Source organism: Rhodamnia argentea, chromosome 2 (genome assembly GCF_020921035.1).
Source record: "Rhodamnia argentea isolate NSW1041297 chromosome 2, ASM2092103v1, whole genome shotgun sequence".
In the NCBI taxonomy this organism is placed as follows: domain Eukaryota; kingdom Viridiplantae; phylum Streptophyta; class Magnoliopsida; order Myrtales; family Myrtaceae; genus Rhodamnia; species Rhodamnia argentea.
This window is the reverse complement of record NC_063151.1, coordinates 7,824,903-7,843,922: the sequence shown is the minus strand read 5'-3', so window position 1 is coordinate 7,843,922 and position 19,020 is coordinate 7,824,903. Positions and strand designations below refer to the sequence as shown.

The 19,020-nt window shown below is 40.5% G+C and overlaps 1 protein-coding gene across 5 annotated transcripts; it reads left to right on the top strand.

Moving 5' to 3' along the window:
* The first annotated feature begins 1,064 nt into the window (after positions 1-1,064).
* Positions 1,065-15,371, top strand: LOC115738549 (probable methyltransferase-like protein 25). Of its 5 annotated transcripts, none has more exons than XR_004015123.2 (12): positions 1,074-1,462; positions 1,649-1,744; positions 1,895-1,978; positions 2,529-2,603; positions 2,884-2,964; positions 3,200-3,339; positions 3,674-3,910; positions 9,856-10,030; positions 11,408-11,491; positions 12,936-13,088; positions 13,250-13,437; positions 14,005-14,143. XR_004015123.2 is itself a non-coding variant. In XM_030671169.2 (12 exons), exons 1-12 carry the CDS (start codon positions 1,337-1,339, stop codon positions 14,185-14,187), a joined length of 1,647 nt encoding a protein of 548 aa, XP_030527029.2. In that variant the 5' UTR covers positions 1,074-1,336; the 3' UTR covers positions 14,188-15,371. The 5 variants fall into 5 exon arrangements, 4 of the variants coding, with proteins under 4 accessions (XP_030527032.2, XP_048130669.1, XP_030527029.2 ...); XM_030671169.2 differs by having other exon boundaries at positions 12,936-13,113; positions 14,005-15,371; XM_030671170.2 differs by having other exon boundaries at positions 1,080-1,462; positions 12,936-13,077; positions 14,005-15,371.
* The last annotated feature ends 3,649 nt before the right edge of the window (positions 15,372-19,020 follow it).

The following is a 19,020-nucleotide window of genomic DNA, read 5'->3' as shown; positions in this document are numbered from 1 at the left end:
CCGGCCATCCCCTCCATCCCTTTCCTCTCTCCACCACCCTCACCCTGGACCTCTTCCACCAGCCCTTGAAGTATTCAGCTCCGGATAGCTTCATTTGAATACGATGTGGACGTTGCACGCATTACTTTGGTGTACTAAGTATTATACAATAGTGTGATCCTTAATTTGTGTCTAGCGTTTGGGATAAGCGGGTGAGTTTATGACGCCTCACTTATGTGTCTTGGATGTGGTCTCTCCACCGGAGGACTTAGGTATGAATAACTTTTTCAATTCCCACACGGGCGATTGGATTCTACGTAATCTACTCATGTTGTTATGTTAACTGGGATCAGTTTGTTTTTCGTGGTGATTCTCTCCTTTGCTTGTTTTGTTACTCAGTGCATTGTTTCTATATAAGTACACCGGACTCATGCAATTGCAGAAGAAAGTTTATAGCTTCGATTAAAAATGGAAACGATACTCAAGTTTATCAAAAGTGATATTGAAAAATCACAAACCCTTTGGGGCTGGCTAGAAAAAAAAGAGAGCAGATTTCAATCAATTTCAAATGAAAAACGCCTACTCTAGATATGAAATCGATGGTGGTAATTTTGTTTGTGAAGCACCGATAAAATACCGATAACATTTTCACAATCCAAGCTCTTTACGTTGTCCTCGGCCTAAAAGGGCTTGGTACTTGGCAGGATCTTATGACCCTTCATATTTTCGGATCCAAATCAATCCGTCAAGCCTGTTCGAAACAATACAAAGGAATCCAAACACGTTTTGCAAGAGGAAACTGTTGTCGTTGTGAATTTCAATAAATTCTTTAGACATTGCCCCTCCAACCTACTCCTACTCAACTAGATTGATCAAGTTATCTCACAGACAATAATATCAATCGAGAATCTTTAACATTATTTATCAAATTATATGTCCGGGCGTTATGTGTTGTGTTTGTGTGCCAGGGAGAGCGGGTAAAGTATCAACTAATATTTGCAAAAGAAGAGATATAGTAGCTTATTACTCCTCAATTGACCACGTTCCATTTAGGATGAAATCTACGTTGACGAAAAGTGCACAATATCAATGATGACCTGAGCCAGAGTAGCTCATCTTTCTCTTCACAAGCCAAGGGGAATTTTGACATGGAGAGAGAGAGAGAGACGAGGATGAAGACCCGACCCGATGCATAGGCTCCACCGCAAAGTCCGAACAATTGAGGAGATTATATATGATGACCCGGCCCGATCCATGTCCGATCGCATCTCCTTCGGGACTGGGGCCGTTCGAGTTCGAACTCAAATCGAACTGAGACCGAGAGGTTGTTGGATCCTCTCTTCCTTCCGCCACCGCAATGGCGGGGACTCGCAAGTATTCCTGCGAGACTGCGAGTCAAACCCTAGAATGGATCGATGCCATCATCCACTTCATCAAGCCATATACCTTCCTGATGAACGCTCACGTCGTCAATTTCTTCACGGTTCGTGAGCTCAGCTCAAAATTCGCTTGCTTCATTACCCAGCTTATCTGAATTATTCGGTTGATCACCTGTTACTTGTTATCCCGATTCGGAGTTGCTTCGCGCGTCAATGCGTTAGTTCATTTGCTGAATTTCGCTCATATCTTCTGGACGTCGCTACTTCGTTTCTTGTCGTGATTATCTCAGGATAGGTTATGGGAAGCAGTTGATAAGGAGTGGATGGATTGCTTGCGGGGGGAGCCTGTGGAAAATCTTCTCCTCATTCCTTGTGGAGAAGTCCAGGTGCTCTTCTTTATGACTCTGACGCATCTGCTGAAGTTGGAGGAGGAGGATACCACATTCTCGTGCTACTATTCTCAGCTCATGCAGTACTAGGTACGGACCTCGTACTGTTCGGTTCTGACAGTTTCATTGTAATTATCTTGCTGCTAGGATCACTGGCCTGCTTCGCTCAAGAATTTCCTACACAACCTCAGGTCTCTTGTTTTTCCTCGAGAGCAGGTGGACTTACAGAAGGTAACAATCTTTGCCCCTCATCAGAGTTCAACATACAAATCTATTGATCCAAATGTTGATGATATACCCGAGTATTCTTATCAGCTCATTTCTTCAATTATATTGATGCTGTACAGCATTTTATCTCTCAACGTCATTATAAGCTAGTACCTTATATATTTCCTATTCTTGTCTGTAAACGATTTAAAAATAGACAACTACCAACTGTGTTGCTCTTCCTATGTGCAAAATGATTATAAAGGACAATCCCTAGCAACTTATTATGTGTGGAAACCCGTATACGTGTCTTCATCACTGGTATCAGAAGTAGTGTCAGCGAAGAATCTTTATGTGATGTTTTACTAAAATTACAACCTTATATGTCATGAAAAACTATTTGTAGAGTGCTTCTTCGATTCATATTTAGCTTGACTTAGCTTATTCTCCTCTTGTTGATTTATATTTAGCATTTTACTGATCCATTCACCTTGAATTTTCTGCCAGTTATCCCCATTTAAATTTAGTACTGAAACAGGTATTAATGACATTCATAATATCTCCTTTGTTGCAGATTTTCCCTGGTTTGACTGTAGCTTCACTTGGTAGTGTTCTCAGCCAAGGCATGAATGTTAAGAAGAAACATGAAGTAGGCTGCTGTCCCTAATTGCTGCCATTCTTAGTACAATGCTTTCTATAATTTTGTCTCATTGTTCAGATCTCTGCTCTGGCCAGATTCAATGTACTTTTCTGTGATCACCTTTCTTGTGTGTGCTTGTGACTGTGGCAACTCCTTTTTGTTCAAAACTTCGTGGGGTACTTTCTGATATTGCGTTATTCTGGGGCATTGTGAATTGAGCTGGCAATTTCACTATAGGCTGTTGAATTTGATGTTCATATCTTTAATTGTAAATTTCTTTCAAATTCAGGTCGAAATTCTATCTGCTATTACAAGTTTCATTGCAAAGAGGGTGGAAGCTAAAACAGTTGTCGACGTTGGTGCTGGTCAAGTATATATATTTTTTTTTCAAGAGATGTTTTTCTTGTTTTGGAGTCTTTGTACTAAATGTTCACTCATACCAAAAGACGTAATTGAGATTAATTTATGTGTTCTTCTGACCATATCTATAATCCTTAGAAAAGCTATTTTCCTTTTTTATTGTGTACAGTTTCTGTGTTTCATATCTGTTTAACCTTCTTGGCTTCTACAAGTTCGCTCTAAGTGCCTCCAAAATGTTTACCCAGGGTTATCTTGCACAAGTACTTTCATTTCAATATCAGCACTCAGTAGTGGCAATTGATGCTTGTTCTCATCATGGGAGTGTTACAAATGCACGGGCAGAAAGAATTAAGAAGCATTATGCTGCTCAATTACGTAGATCTGGGTATCATCATTCTCTTGCTATTGAATCTTTCTAAACTTCACACTTTCAGAATGATGTGAGTTATTATGTTCATGCATGCATTTAGATATGCTGTTACTAAAGAACCTGGCAGTATGTAGTCCCTTTTCTCTAGCAACTTGAAAAGTTAATATGATATTCCTGCAATTGGCAGTCTCTCCCCTTTCTTGTTGTCGTGTTTCTTTGAAGATTGAAATGAAGGCGAGTGGTTGCAACTTATAAGATTATCAGAGTTGCTTTTTACTGCATAGTGCCTTGTATTCACCTTTATTATTATTTGTTGCCTATCAAATTACCTCTTATTATTTTGTGTTAGATCAGTGAACACGAGTTTACTTGTGCCCAAGACAGTAACATGCCGGGTTTTGTCGACCAACATGTTGAAAGCTTTAAGTGACACGCTTGTCCGTGAAGATGGACAAACAAATTTGACAGGAGAGGAAAATGAAGAATTATGTGTGAAAATAGACTCCTCATATGGTGGAGGGAAGGAAGATTCCTTGGTTCTTGCCGGTCTTCATGCATGTGGGGATCTTTCAGTGACAATGCTCAAGTGAGTCCTACATCAATTCCTCATGAAACTTCGTGTAAAGGCTCATTCCTCATAGACACTGTGGTGCATGTGCAATATCCCTATCCATCACAAGATAGACTGTGAATGGCTTAGATTTAATGGGATCTGTTAGAGGAAAAAGAAGCTTATAATATTATTAAGTAAAGGAGTATTTATACATTGGAATCAAATAAGACCAAAAGACCACTTTACCCTTCATACTTCTAACACTCCCCCTCGAGCTGGAGCATAGATATTAATCATGCCCAGCTTGTTACAAATATATTCTATCCTCCCATTACCCAAAGGTTTAGTAAAAATGTCCCAAGTTGTTCACCAGCTCTAACATGACTAGGAACAATCATTCCACTTTGCAGCTTCTCTCGAATAAAATGACAATCAACCTCAATATGTTTTGTTCTCTCATGAAACACGGTTGGAAGCTATATGCACCGCAGCCTTATTATCACACCAAAAGACATAGAACCAAGCTCTCAATCCTAACTCAATCAATAACCGAATCCACACTAATTCACATGTAGCTTGACATGGCTCTATATTCACAACTAGAGCGGGCAACAACACTTTTCTTACTCTTCCACGACACCGATTTCCTCCGACAAATGTACAATAGCCCGTAGTGGATCTCCCATCATCTCGAGACCCCGCCCAATCAGCATCGAAAAATCCTTCAACTCGCTATGACCATGATTTTGATAAGCAATTCCTTTTCCCGGAGTCTTCTTCAAGTACCTTAAAATTCGAATTCACCCAAAGGAGAAGTACGAGGAGAAGACAAAAACGCTTACCACTAGGAAAGGCAATGTCCGGTCGAGTAACCGTGAGATAATTCGGTTTGCCTACCAATCTTCTATATCTCTCGGATTATCGAATAGCTCTCCTCCCCGCAAAACGCTTAACTCCTTGTTCCATGGGTGAATCAAGAGGCTTTGATCCCAAGATACCGTCTCAGAAGTAAATCCAGACATATTTTCGTTGTGACAGAACAATACCTTTCCATGCTACCTCAATTCCTAAGAAATACTTCAATTTTCCTAGGTCTTTTTTAAATTTTTTTAAAGGTAGATTTTTAGTTCACTATACCAACCAAGTCATCTCCCGTGATGATAATGTCATCCACATACACAATCAAGAACAATTTGCCTTCCCTGACTGTCTATAAAAGAAAGAGTGATCATTGCTACATCTAGACAACCCAAAAGAAAGTACAACTAAAATCTTCCAAACCATGCCCGGGAGACAAACCATATAAAGATCTTTTAGCTTGCAAACCATTCCACCGACTCCCCGAGCAATAAACCCGGAGGTTGCTCCATATAAACTTCTTCATGTAGAGCACCATGCAAAAAGGCATTCTTGACATCAAGTTGAAATAAGGACCAATTATAGGTGGCAAAGAGAGATCAAAATACAACAAAGCAAGCTGGCAACAGGAGAGAAAGTATCCAAATAGTCAACCCCATACACCCGAGCATACCCTTTGCAACAAGTCTCGCTTTTAAGCGAGCAAGAGAACCATCGGATTAACTTTCACGAAACACCCATCTACAACCAATAGCGTTGCCGAAGGAAGAGGTACCAAGTCCCAAGTTTCATTAACCTAAAGCCTTTAATTCTTCTTCCATAGCCGTCCTCCAACAGAATTTGTAATGCCTTAGATACACACTTGGGAATAGGATATTGGTCAACGGTAGATAAAAAGGCTCAAAAGGAGGAGACACGAAGAGTATGAAATAAAATTTGCAATAGAATGCGAGAACAAGCACGTGTACCTTTGCGATGAGCTATAGGAAGATGAAGATCGATACATGAGGAGGATCGACTAAGGCGGAACGAAGATGACGCAGTGACAGGAGAAAGGGGGAGTATGAACCCGAGGACGCCGAGTATAAACCCGTAGAGGACGTGATCCCCGTATAGATGCGAAAAAACCGCCGGAATAGTTGACCGAATGGTGGTCACAAGTAATTCTTCATCCAATTCAGACATAGTAATTGGAACTTCATGATAAGGAGTGGATTCAAAGAATGAGACGTCGGCAGTTATGAAGTATTTCTTCAATGATGGTGAATAGCAACGATACCCCTTTTGGGTACGGAATAACCTAAAAACATACACTTGATAGCCCTTGGATCAAGTTTTGATACTGGTCGATGATCACGAACAAAACAGACACAACCAAAAACACGAGGTGGTAAGGCAAATAGCACGATTTGGAAATAGAGTAGAAAAAGAATACCACCTGCAAAACAAGAAGGCATGCGATTAATGAGATAACACGCAATCAGGACAGCAACAGACCAAAATGTTTTTGGGACCTTCATCTCAAATAACATAGATCTAGTAACTTCCAACAAATGTCTATTCTTCCTTTCAACAACGCCATTCTCACGTGGTGTATCAGGACAAGAGGATTCATGAATCATACCATGCCGTGTCATAAATTCAGAAAAAGGTGCGAAAAAGTACTCCTTAGCGTTATCAGAACGTAAAACTTTAACATGCACACCAAACCGAGTAAAAATTTCAGATATAAATGCACAAAATATAGAAAACAACTCTGAACGATCTTTCATTAGATATAACCAAGTAACTCGAATAGTCATCAACAAAAGTGACAAAATATCCCAAACCCAAATTGGAAGTCACATGACATGGTCCCCAAACATCGGAATGAACTAGCAAAAAAGGAGACTCTGTTCGTTTAATGACTCGAGGAGGATAACTAATACGATGTAATTTGCCAAGTTGGCATGACTCACACTCTAAACTAGAAATAGACTTAAACGAATCTAATCTCCCAAGACTATGTAGGGAAGGATGACCAAGACGACAATGGATCCGATGTAGAGAAGTAACACCAACATGCAATGAAGTTGAGTCTTCAAGCACATACAATCCCCTTCCTCACGCCCTTTACCAATCGTCTTCTTCGTAGCCGATCCAAAGACACAAGAATCGGGATAAAATGTTACAAGAAAAACCGAGGACAAAGGCAATGAAGGAGTTGGATGAAGTACAACTCCTTTAACATGAGTAGATGAACCATCAATGTAATCGGGATGAAGATGGAGTAAGAGAGAAAATATACCCAAAGACCGACATATGATCGAGCCCCGAATCAATGATCCAAGGACGAGAAGCAACAAAACACACGCAGAGCATTACCCGTCCACCAAAGTAGCAAGGAAGAAGTAGGCCAACTTGAGACGATTGTACCGCGCAAACTCCTCTTGCATAACCACTACCTTGCCCTCAATGATTGTGGAAAGAATCAACACACATTTTGCAAACGTTGTTGTTGCCCTGGTCTCCCATGTAACTTGTAGCAAAACTTCGAATATGACCTGGTTTGCCACAATAATGACAAGTCCGGCTGCCCCGAGTGATCGAGACAATTGAGGTTGTCCATAAAGATGCGGTTGGCCTTGGCTTCTCCTCACGTGCCTCGGCCTCCCCCCGCCATTGTATCCTCCACGATTTCCTCCATCACTTCTAATCCCATTACCGGGAGGTGACACAAGAGCTAAATTATCTACCACGATGGGAATCTTGAGAGGACTCACGAGATACTCAAGAACCCGAGCAAACGTATCGTGAGTGATGCAACGTCCTCCTCCAAGAATTTGAGACCGACGGTTCATATTCAGGGCCAAGACCTCCTAGAAATCCCATTACAACCAATTGTTCTCTCCGAGTTGCATCCAACATTGGCAAATAGGAGAACAAATTCAACTCCTCATACATTCTCTTAAAATCAGCAAAATATTGCGTGATAGAACGCCCTTTCCTCTCGATCGGTAAAATTCCTGCATAACTCATATACTCGTGAAAGGTTATTTTGGCCCGAATACAATACATCCAAATACTCCCACGTTCTTTAACCGTATCAATATGAGTAACTAAATCAACTATATTGCTCTCCATAGAATTCAGCATCCACCCGATACGTGCATCAATAACATCCCAAGTCTCATCATTTGTGGGCCGAGTCTCGTTAAATGTCTATGTTGATTCCTACCTAAAGTAAGTTTTACAATTTTCTTCCACCGATGAAAGTTTGTACCACCCTCGAGTTTCTTATCGTTGATTCGATTAGACGAGGATGAAATCACCTCGGTCATCACGCACTATTCTTCTCGAACCGCTCTCAACTTTACTCTTCCAGGATCACCCATCCTTAACAGTTTAATAACCCACCAAAATTCCAAATAATCAACTCCAAAATCCCAAAAATTCACCTACCCAGCTTCACGTCAGCTCCAAAAAGTCAGAAGCATTCCACAAACAGATCAGTATATCTAATTAAGAGCTACCCACATAATCCTCAAGCCTAATCAACAAGCTAACACTTCAATGCGTCGGCTTTGAAACTCAATAACCATCAATCCAACACAGAAACGAACCTGTAGAGCCAGAACAGAGCAACAGAGGGCTGTAATGACCATTAATTCACCAAAAAATCAAACCTATGGAGCCATAGCCAAGTAAAAGAGGGGCTGCGAGTGCTGTAGGGTCAAAACCGAGAGGCAGAGTGCCGGATCTGGGCTCGCTGACAATGGACGACACCTCAACGATGCTGGATGAAGTCACTGCAAGGCTCACTGACGATGAACGATGCCAGATTTGGACTCGCCAACCTAAGCGAAGCTCGACGACGTCCCTCCAAGACTCGCCGGGTCTCGGCGACGCTGAATCTGGCCTTGCCGGGCCTAGTCGACGCCGGGCGACGCCAGAGCTAGGCTCGCCGGCCTAAGCGACACCCCTGCAAGGGTCGCTGGATCTGGGCGAGCCTGGGTCTGAGCTCGCAGGGCCTGGCGACGCTAGATCTGGTGGTCTCGTGGTCCGGCGGTCGACTCCGGTGGTGGCAGGAAGAGGGTCGATGGTCGAAGGTGAGTAACCGGTGGGTGGTCGGCGGTGATTAAGCAGTGGTCGGTGGCTGTGTTTGGTGGTTAACGGCGGTAAACGGCTGGGTTTAGGGTTAATGGTGGCCCTGATACCATGTTAGAGGAAAAAGAAGCTTATAATATTATTAAGTAAAGGAGTATTTATACATTGGAATCAAATAAGACCAAAAGACCACTTTACCCTTCATACTTCTAACAGGATCTTCTGTTTCTCAATGATTTGTATACGGTAGCAGTAGAGACCCTTGCTATGCGCGGGACTTTTGTTTCTTTTTGGTTTGATAGACTAATTTTATGTTAGAGATATATAATTTGGCCATGTGCAACTTTTAAGTGACGCCTTCTTGTTTTCCCTTTTTATTGGTAATCTTTTTTGATAAGTCATATATTGATAAGTTTATTTTGTTAAAAGCAGCATCGGAATGTATATGTTTGGCTTTCATTCACTTTTGTATAATGGAGAACTGAACTATGGAGAAATACTATCCTTCATCCAGTTTGATAAGAACAACTTAACTATTGTTCCCATTCATAACCTGCAGATTTCTGTCTTTTAAATAATCAGTCAGTATTTGAGGCCAATGATCTCATTTGCTATACTTTTTTTGTTAGATATTTATCTTTCAATTGGCGATGTACTTCTTTTTCCGGTTGACAAGCACTGTTTCAAATCATCTCATTAATGATATGGTACAAAATTCGTAAAATTGTATATTGGTCTTGTGTTCCGCATGGTAACTAAATATCATCATGATCTTCTCTGGTAGAGGCAATCAAGCATTAATGTGCGCTCGGATTTTGTTTGTGAAAACACGAATGCTTGGGACTAAGGTGGTAAAGGGGTCCATGTAGCTCCAAGGACCTATAGTTACAGAAGCCAGAGTTTCTTGTCTCACCTTCTATTTTGCATCATATGACATGTTTCCCCAGGGCTCTTAATTGACCGAGACTCAATTTTACTTCTCGGTTTTTTTTCTTTTCCAATTACATAATTAATGTCTTTTGCAACTGAATCAGGACCTTCGTGGAGTGTGTGGAAGTTAAAGCAGTTGTTAGCATTGGCTGTTGTTATAACTTATTGTCTGAGGAGGGTGTTGACAATGCTGGCATGCAGTGCGGCTTCCCCATGAGTAATGGTGTCAAATCTGAGGGCCTCTCACTTGGCAAATGTGCACGTGATCTTGCTTGTCAGGTGATTTTTGTTTTCTGTTTTCGTTTTCAATGATTTGTTGACAAAACACAAAAACAGGGGAACAACCTGCTGCATGCTTAGCAATGGTGCTTATAGCCTAGACAATCCAGTCTTCAAAACCCCAATTACAGCACAACGAACTATGTTTATCTCAAGACATCTTGCTTCTAATGTTAAAAATTGCCAAGCCTTTCTCTAACCAATCTCTTTATCTGGGAAAGAATTGAACTAGGATTTGCATAGTAGGACTAATTATGCATGCAGCAATTCCTAGCATGCCAAATATAACGAAAGTTGAGTTAAAGCATTCCCTTTATAAGCTGAGGCAGCCCAAGAAAGTTCCGCATCCCAATCTCCATTAGATCTAGAAATCACTTGAAGCTGCAGATTTTTTGTTTTCTTCTTCTCTTTTTTCACAAGTTCTTACGTCTTGGAAGAGGACGTAATTAAGAGTTCATCTATTTTTTTGTTGAGTAGTTCGCTTCTGAAAGCGCACAAAAAAAAAAAAAAAGAATATAGAGAATGTAGACATTGGTTTACAACAACAAGGATAAGAAGAGTTTGAAATCTCTTCCATCTTGATTTCTTTTTTTTTTTTTGGTCCAAATCTTGATTTCTAAACAGTGTGTTTTTTTTCTTTTTATTTTTAAGGTCTTTAGCCATTATGTTGCATAGGGGTTACATCACATACAAAACTTAATATTGTACCACTTCTACAGATAGCTTGTAATGCTGCATCTCTTCCGAGACCAGGACATTTTATCATGACTTTTGCTCGTTGCATACCTTGATCTACTACTATCCGAATAGCATTTCCTGCTGCAGTTTGACCATAAAATAATCATTTGATTAAACTTTCTTTTTGAAAGATTTTCTGGGCTAAGCATAGGAAGCACCAGAGATCAGGACTTCTGCTTAGATGAAATATGTACACCTTGAGACGAAATATTACCCTAGAATACAGCAGTGGTTCGACAGTACCACCCCCCTAATTAGTTTCTTATGTTGGAAACCAAGCAGTGGATTGTCAGGGGGAAATACTTGCATAAATTGACTTCTCTGTCTGTGCTAGGAATACCTATATTTCTGGCGCAAAACTGTATATGGGGCTTCTTGAACCGCACTCCACTTCACTGGGAAAGCAGCTAGTCTTTATATCTTTGACTTTCTGGGAACTGGGGCGGAAAGAAAAAAATAAGAGTTTTAAGTTGGGCCAAAATGATTAAGATGTATATTGTATTGTGTGCAACGTTCTTTTTTAGCTATGATCTCCTGCTAGTGATCGATGTGTACAAGGCTTGCACTCCTTTATTTACTCTTTGATGGATTTTCTGTCCATTTGGCCATACTTATTTATCTTTGAGGTAACTCTTTCAGAGTGCAGAGAGATGGAGAAGCCTCGAAAAAGATGATGCTAGTCACAACTTTGAGTTGCATTTATTTCGTGCTGCTTTTCAGATGGTAAATCACGACAAGATTTCTCACACCTTTGTTTTGTTAGATGTCAACAGTCAACTGCTTATGCCTATTGATGAGAATGCAGTTCAGTCAGATGGATTTTTTGTGCATTTGTTTTTCTTCTCCTTTCTGGATGTATATCTGTAATTATCCTCTGAGACTTCTCTAGTATACTTGTGGACTTGCTTGTGCAGAAAATTATACTCCTAAGATTTCTATGTGCGAAGAGAACAGAAGAGATTTTAATGCAAAACTGATAGTATTCATAGAGAAAACATCTACTAAAATCAACTTCCGCATGATGGGTTTCCTTTCTTAATAGAAGAACAAAATTAATAGCATGTAATGTAGCTTTATTGTTTGAATTGAACCTAGCAGTCATCATGGTTTCTGTTATGATGGGCTGCAATTCCTTGTATCTTTTTAACCTTGCTAGAAGTTGGAATCCGATGTCGTTGATAGTATTCTGTTTCTTTGAGGAAGGCCAAATATCCTATCCTCATTCAAACTTTTAGCAGTACCAATTGACTTTGAAGTATCAACTCCATCTTTCAAATTTTCACTAGAAGAGGCATGACTGCATGGAGCCGCGGTGTGCTGCTCATCTTTGAAAAAATTATGGGCCTGTTTTGGCTTTTTTGAAGAAAATAGTACTTGTGGGCTCTCCCGCTAAAACTAAGAGTACTATCTTGATTTTAAAAAGTAATGGAATAAATTCTATATGATTCTATATGTCAATATTAGCAACAATTTTACTTTCAGTGTCAAGTCCATATTTACAATTTTCGCGGTGACAAGGCATCAGACCACAAGGCCATTGGTGTGCTTCTCATCTTTGAATAAATTATTGGCCTATTTTGTTTGGGCTTCTTTGAAGAAAAAAGTACCTGTCAACTTTCCCACCAAAATTAAAATTATCATGTGAATTTTAAAAAATTAATGATAGATATATATACATATATACATATATCTATCGACTTTCCCGCCAAAATTAAGATTATATATATGTATGTATGTTTCTATATGCTAATATTTGCACATTTTGAGATAGTTCAGGCATTTCACATTTTGGGTGAAAATTTGTGCTTTTGACCTTCTATAGGGTGAGGAGAGTGTATGTCCTAGTTCGGAGTGTTCAGACTTGTGCTAACTTGCAAATAGAATCAATAGCATAGGATTTTAATCCAGAGTCAATCAGGTCGCTTAAACGTTTTGGATCCTTCAGAATGAAATGTCTGGTGTGATACTGGATGAATGGCTTTGAAAATGATCTCCATCTATTCCCTACCAAAAAGTAATATCCCTTCACAAGCATGTGTTACTCTTAACATCTACTCCATCTTAAATTGCTTGTCTGGAGACATGCAAATTTAATTCTTTTCAAGTTCATTCATGTTTTCGCTTGGCCTATCCAATCCAACTGTTCTTCTTGCTTTTCCTACTAAAGGTTCTTTCCAAGTATTATCCGGAGGTATTGAAAACAAGTCCCTCAATTGGGCGCCAAGGGAAGGCCTTGCGCCGTCAACAGCGGAGGAGGACCCTAGAGTCTTCGGTGAATTCAAGTATTCTATTGCAGAGAGATTGTGAAGGTGGCCCTCTTGTAAGACAAATTGAAGCAGGGACAGGTTCATAATGAATTACCATGTGTAGAACCAAAAGATGCTTAGACTAATACAACAGAACCTGTACTGCAGAAGCTCTTGATAGATTATGGGTGAAATTACCTCGAGACTGACATTTGATAATTTAATGACGCTGCAGGTGGCAAATCAGGCCCGGTTTTGGCCAAACTTGCTGGGCAAGGTGGTGCTAGATGTGAGGACACTTCATTTAGAGACAAATGTCTGCATTTTGAGAAGTTTAACTTGTCCGGATTAAATCGCCTTGGGCTCAAGCCTCTGCAGGACATAAATTTTTGTTCGATATGGAGAGAAACTGAGCCATTCGCTGTATGCTACTCATCTTGACTTTGTCTTTAAATGCAAAAATTTCCTTCTTTCTGGTTGTCTAGGATAGTTAGGAAATGGAAGTACGCATTAGAAACCTAAAAATGGCATATCTGGTTTCCTCATGCAGATTTTATTTATTTTTTTATCATATTTGGTTAAGTTAATTTTACATAAACATTTAATGAGTCTAGTGGTTTTATGCGACGATACATGCTTTATGTAAAGATGTTGGAAGAGTTTGCCGATGTGGTGTTCTTAATGTCTTATTTTGTAGATTAACATTTAGCAACAATATATATAAATAGAAAAAACTCTAATTGTAGACAACCTTCCCTTGCGACTTTTGAGCCTAAGATGGATTTATGCAGGCAATTGCATTGAAGTTTACTGGTCAGAAACAATGCATCATTCGGCAGAACTGCTAATTGCCAGTGTAATACTTTTGATGCTGAGTTAATTTATCTAAAGGAATAGACAAGTGTCTAAGAGAAGGGAAATAATGTGGGTATTTACTCGATGCTCATAAATATGCTGGCTAGTGCTAATCAACCTTTTCATTCTAAGCAGGAGCTTATAGGACCTTATTGGTCTCTGCGAGCTGGTCTAGGAGCTGTTCTGGAAACTCTCATATTGCTCGATAGATTGTTGTTCCTTCAGGAGAAAGGAAGTTCCTTGGAAGCTTTCATGTTGCCTGCTTTTGATCCTTCTTTATCCCCGAGGAATTTGGCCATAGTGGCTGTAAAGATTTGAGACGAGACTGGACTTTTGTTCTAACAGGTCTCTCTCTCTCTCTCTCTCTCAAGCTTGCGGATGAGCAGGCTCATTTTTTATTGGCATTTCTTGCTTTTAACTTTCTCTGTGAGGTTGTACAATATCAGAGCAGCGCCATTATGATGAGGTCCTTTGTGGTTCCTTTTCTCGCTTGCCATATTTAATCAGTCGTACATTCAAAATCTTCCATGTTTTATCTACAATCCGTGATTACTTTGTTATGTGCTCTGTTCACTTGTCTTGCCTATTGGTCATACGCATTTTCCCAAGGGCCATCTTGAGATCTGCTTCTTGATTGCAAAATTGGGGTTCCTACACATGTTCTGATTGGAGAAGTTGTGTTACTTAGTTCGGTGATTTAGGGTAACTTTCTTATCTCTGAAATACATGCGTACGGATCTGCAGTTTTCCACAAGTGGAAGCCACTGCATAATTTATCCTAAATAGTCATTACAGTCTGACGCTTGTGATTGCTGTAGTAGCGAGGTATATACCATTTGGCTGAAAAGGAAGTTATTGAATAATGACCCTTATTGCGTCATGATGATAACTAAATGACTGGAGATCAAGAATCAGATAGGCACTGCTTCTTATAATTATTCTTCCCAATCTCACTGACCTATGATTACCTTGGACCTATTTTCTCCCGTGAGCTATGAAGGGAATACTCTGGTTAACGTTTAACTAGATAGGGACAACGTCTTTGTCAGTTAAATTGCTGTGGCAGCAAGGTATATACCATTCGGCCGTGATTTCATGTGTCTGACTTTTGACTATTCAATTCCAGTTCGTGCGTACTTGAGAAAGTGGATGCGAACTAGCATTTTCTGGGATGCATTTTGTCAATTCTAAATTTCCCTCAATCATAGCAGTGACTATGCCCCTGAAAGTCTCCTTGAAATGTCTAATTGAGCCCCTCGTGTGAGGGGGACGGGTCTGTCTGCACCTGATCAAGTTACCTGCTTGCTTTGACCCATTCTTAGAATAATTCTTGTGACTTCAGAGGGAAAGGAAGGGATTATAATATCTCTTGACATAAGCAATGACTGTATTGACAGAAAGTTCAAAATATTCCCTTCCTAAGCTTCAGGTACTCTAAAAAATTGACGGATTCTTATTTGAGTTGATGCGATCGTCAATCAGACCCGCCTATTAGATAGAAAGATCTATTGAGAGGGCTAGTTTTTTGACACCTTTATGTGAATTTTAACCCATGGGTGGGCACACCGGTGACGTCTTTGGTTTGGTATCTACATTGTGCTTGAACTGCTTGCGTTTTCAAGACGTTATTTGTGGAGACATGGGTGGTGATGGTGATGGTGATGATGATGATATCCTGATTTCACCTTCCCTGACGCTGTCGAGAATTTATTGCTTGATGATACCCTGGTAATTGTGGTACACAAATTTGCACGATGAGAGATGATTACAAGACTCTCTTTATGTGCGGAAAGTGATTTCTTTGACCCGGAGCTTTGGGGATGCTAATTTGTGGAGAGTCCAACAGGCTTTGAATTTAAATGGCGACACGTCTCTTTAGTCGTTTTGTCCGTTTGCACACCTGCATATTCCTCCTGCTCCTGGTGGGGACGATCGGGTATTGGAGCTTCGTGACCTGAAAAATGCCGTCGGGCCTATCATTTTGTGCGCTAAATCATTAGGAGTCTGTCCAAGCACAGAGTAGGGAGGGCGATGATGCGAGAACATCCATCCATTTCAAGATTTCACCGTCGTTGCCCATGCCCCAAAGCCGGCATGCGTGTCTTCTAGTGTTTATTCACCGATGTCCCGATCACAGTTTCTGCAAGGCGCCAACACCATCTTTTGGAATCAGGAAGGAACAAGCTTGGAAGGGAATTTATTTATTCATTTCCATATTCAAAGCTCTTTCTTTCCCTTTCCTGTTATGTTGTCTTCTTGAGGAAGATAACTTCATCTGGAGAGGAAGTGGTGCAAAGGATGAGTTCGGAAGTGGACTATCGGCATCGGGTCCTTGTCTTTGATGCGGGTTATATTGTTCTTATCCTGGTCAAAAGTTAACATTGCAACGGCTTGGAACTTAGTTTTGATTTCAATGCAGCGTAAAGACGACAACTTGTCTTTTATGGTATAGATTCAATCGCAGGTGGGCACAGATTCATTTTGACAGGTTTACTCCATTTTTTCTTTTTGGGTCGAAGACAGGTTTACTCCAATTATTCGCAAATCTTATGGTCGGCTTTGACGTTCGCAAACCCAACTCGCTAGCGCAATTGGTTACAAGCACTTGACATAAAAATTGGCGATTGAATATATATATCAAGTTCCTTAAACCAATATATACAAAACAACCTCAAATATGCAATCACGACTGTTTACTCGGAACTCATATACTCTAGACGCCCAATTAGAAACCTAGACAGTTGCAAAATAATGATTCCAAATATACAAGAATACACTGGTCGAGTTTCCATACGAGTTTACCAACTAGGTAAGTCTCAATGCTAGGTCTCCTCTTGTGAAAATGTAAAGGCTTGCTAGAGCCATATTGAGATTAAGGATCCCGATAAATCTAATCACCTTCCCATACTTTACCGACGCGACTATGGTGTTTGTCGAGGTAGGGCTGGGTGGGTCGGTACAGCCGTACGATAGGCCGGGATGAGTTGCGGGCACCAGACGTCTTTCGGGTGATTGACCGTCCCACGGCACATGACGGCCACGAGGGCGAATGAAAGGACTTCGCTGGACATTACTCCCATTTTCTCATTTCCCGCTCACTCCGCACGAAAGGAGAAAAGAGGAAACCCCAACTAGCGGACAAACCAGCCTCAGGTCCTTTTCTGCATCAGCCGCCAACCCAGTCGCCCGGTTCTTGACCGCAGAGGCCCACTGACCAGGTTGTGTGCAAAGATTCAATCGTGCAGTCATGATGTTGTTGCCACTGCCAGCCCCTGAGAGAGTCCAGCTTCAGGTCACTACCCTTCCCTTTTTTTTCTCCGAAAGGGAGGTTCGTCATGTGTTGTTCGGCCAATGGCCAGTCCCCGTGTTCTCTTTTTTCCTCACGATGTTAGGCATCGAACACAAAACTCCCTCCCATCGCTTTCCGCCTGTTTCCTTCGAGGCCCACATGATCAGGCGTGCAAACCTGCATATGTTTCGATGACTGTATGAAGAAAAAGAATGGTAAGGCATACCAAACATTTTCGACTCGATGACCATTTACGTACCTCTGCTTTTGCGAGATGCCATTCACGTACCTCCGAGCGACATACCACATTTAAGATTTCTTTAAATACTGCATCTTCTTCCAGAATGCCACATTTAAGACAATTCTCTCCACTTCTTTACCATCCTCGCTTTTGGAAACCCTAGAAGAATGCCATTTATTTGACTGAAACATTCTCTTGAGGTCAATTCTTTGATCAAACAGACTTAAGGTGAAAAAGCTAGTGGAAAATTTTGTGAGACCTGGCACCAGAAGTTCCTTCCCTCCAGTATGTTCTTTCTTCATAAAATTCAAGAGCCATCCAGTGTTATACACGAACTTCGTGATCTTTTTTGCTTTGTCAAAGCATTCTGCAATCCATTTTATCTTTAGAAAATCCTCCAGCATTTGATCAATGCAATACACAGCACAAGGAGTCCAGAATAAATTCAAAGCACGCTCAGGAACTGCCCAGCGCTGCAAACTCGATTTGGTGTTTAGTTGGGTGCGAAAGGTTAGGATTTGGGGATGGGCATTGTTGGTATTTTCGAAGTGAAGATGTTTAAGTTGTTATTGAGTTAAGTGAAATATTTGCTTCTGTAATCTTCTCAATTAGTTAATGTGTTTGGCGCTGAGCCAACCTTATAGGTCCTAAAGTTTTCTTTGTTCTTTTAGGCATCAAATCTTGTGAAAGAAAAAGAAAAAGAAAAAGAAAATAAAAGTACAAGACACTAGAAAAGAATTGATTATATGAAAAATTACCCAAAAATCCTAAGCGTATTGTAATTGTGTCCATTCAGTCATAAACTTTTTTTTGCCGGTCGAGCCCTAAACCTTTTGTATTTGTGGTAATTCGGTTTATCCGACTAATTTTGGCCCACCGTTGTTGACGTGGCAACATTTAATAATATTTTATTTTTCTTCAAACTTTTATCTATTTATTCTCTTTGTCTCGCTTTCTTCTTTTCTTTTTTTTTTTCCTTCCCATTCTTCCTCCAATTGGTCGCTTGACGACCGACCAAAGGCGAGAGCCAGCGAGGCCGACTTTGCCGTCGCAGGACGAGGCCAAGCCTTGACATGGTTGGGCGAGGCCGAGCCTTGCCGGCCCTCACCCCCTGGCCGATCGCCAATCCGATGACCGTCTAGAGGAAAGAAGAAGAAAAAAAACTAGAAAAAAAGGAAAAAAAAGTAAAATAATTAAAAAAAATTAAAAAAATTATTAAAAATTGTCACGTGAGCATTGACCGGCCAAAGTTGGCGGGAAGTACTGAGTTAACACAAATGCGATAGGTTTAGGACTGAGTTGACACAAATATAATAGGTTTAGGACAGAATTAGCACAATTACGATAGATTTGGAAGTTTTTGTTTTTGATAATTTTCTCTTTGAATATATATGGCCTCGCCTTGTCAAAAGTAAAACTTTCAATCGTTTCATTGATACTGCCTTTGTCATCGATATTGTCGATAAGCATCGTAACGCTTTGGAGAAAACGCAATTATATTCTATAATTTGTGGTTAGGGATGACCCTGTGGCGGCGCTCATTAGAGCTCGATGTGCATCATCATGATCACTTCATTACTATGAACTCTGTAAACTCAAAAGAAGAGGGGAAAATAAGGAA

Excerpts from the sequence above, each read along its gene's own strand:
- LOC115738549 (XM_030671169.2), top strand. The coding sequence starts at position 1,337 with ATGGCGGGGACTCGCAAGTATTCCTGCGAGACTGCGAGTCAAACCCTA. Across the intron at positions 1,463-1,648 it reads ACGTCGTCAATTTCTTCACG|GATAGGTTATGGGAAGCAGT; the intron begins GTTCGTGAGCTC and ends TGATTATCTCAG. Across the intron at positions 13,114-13,249 it reads ACAAATTGAAGCAGGGACAG|GTGGCAAATCAGGCCCGGTT; the intron begins GTTCATAATGAA and ends ATGACGCTGCAG.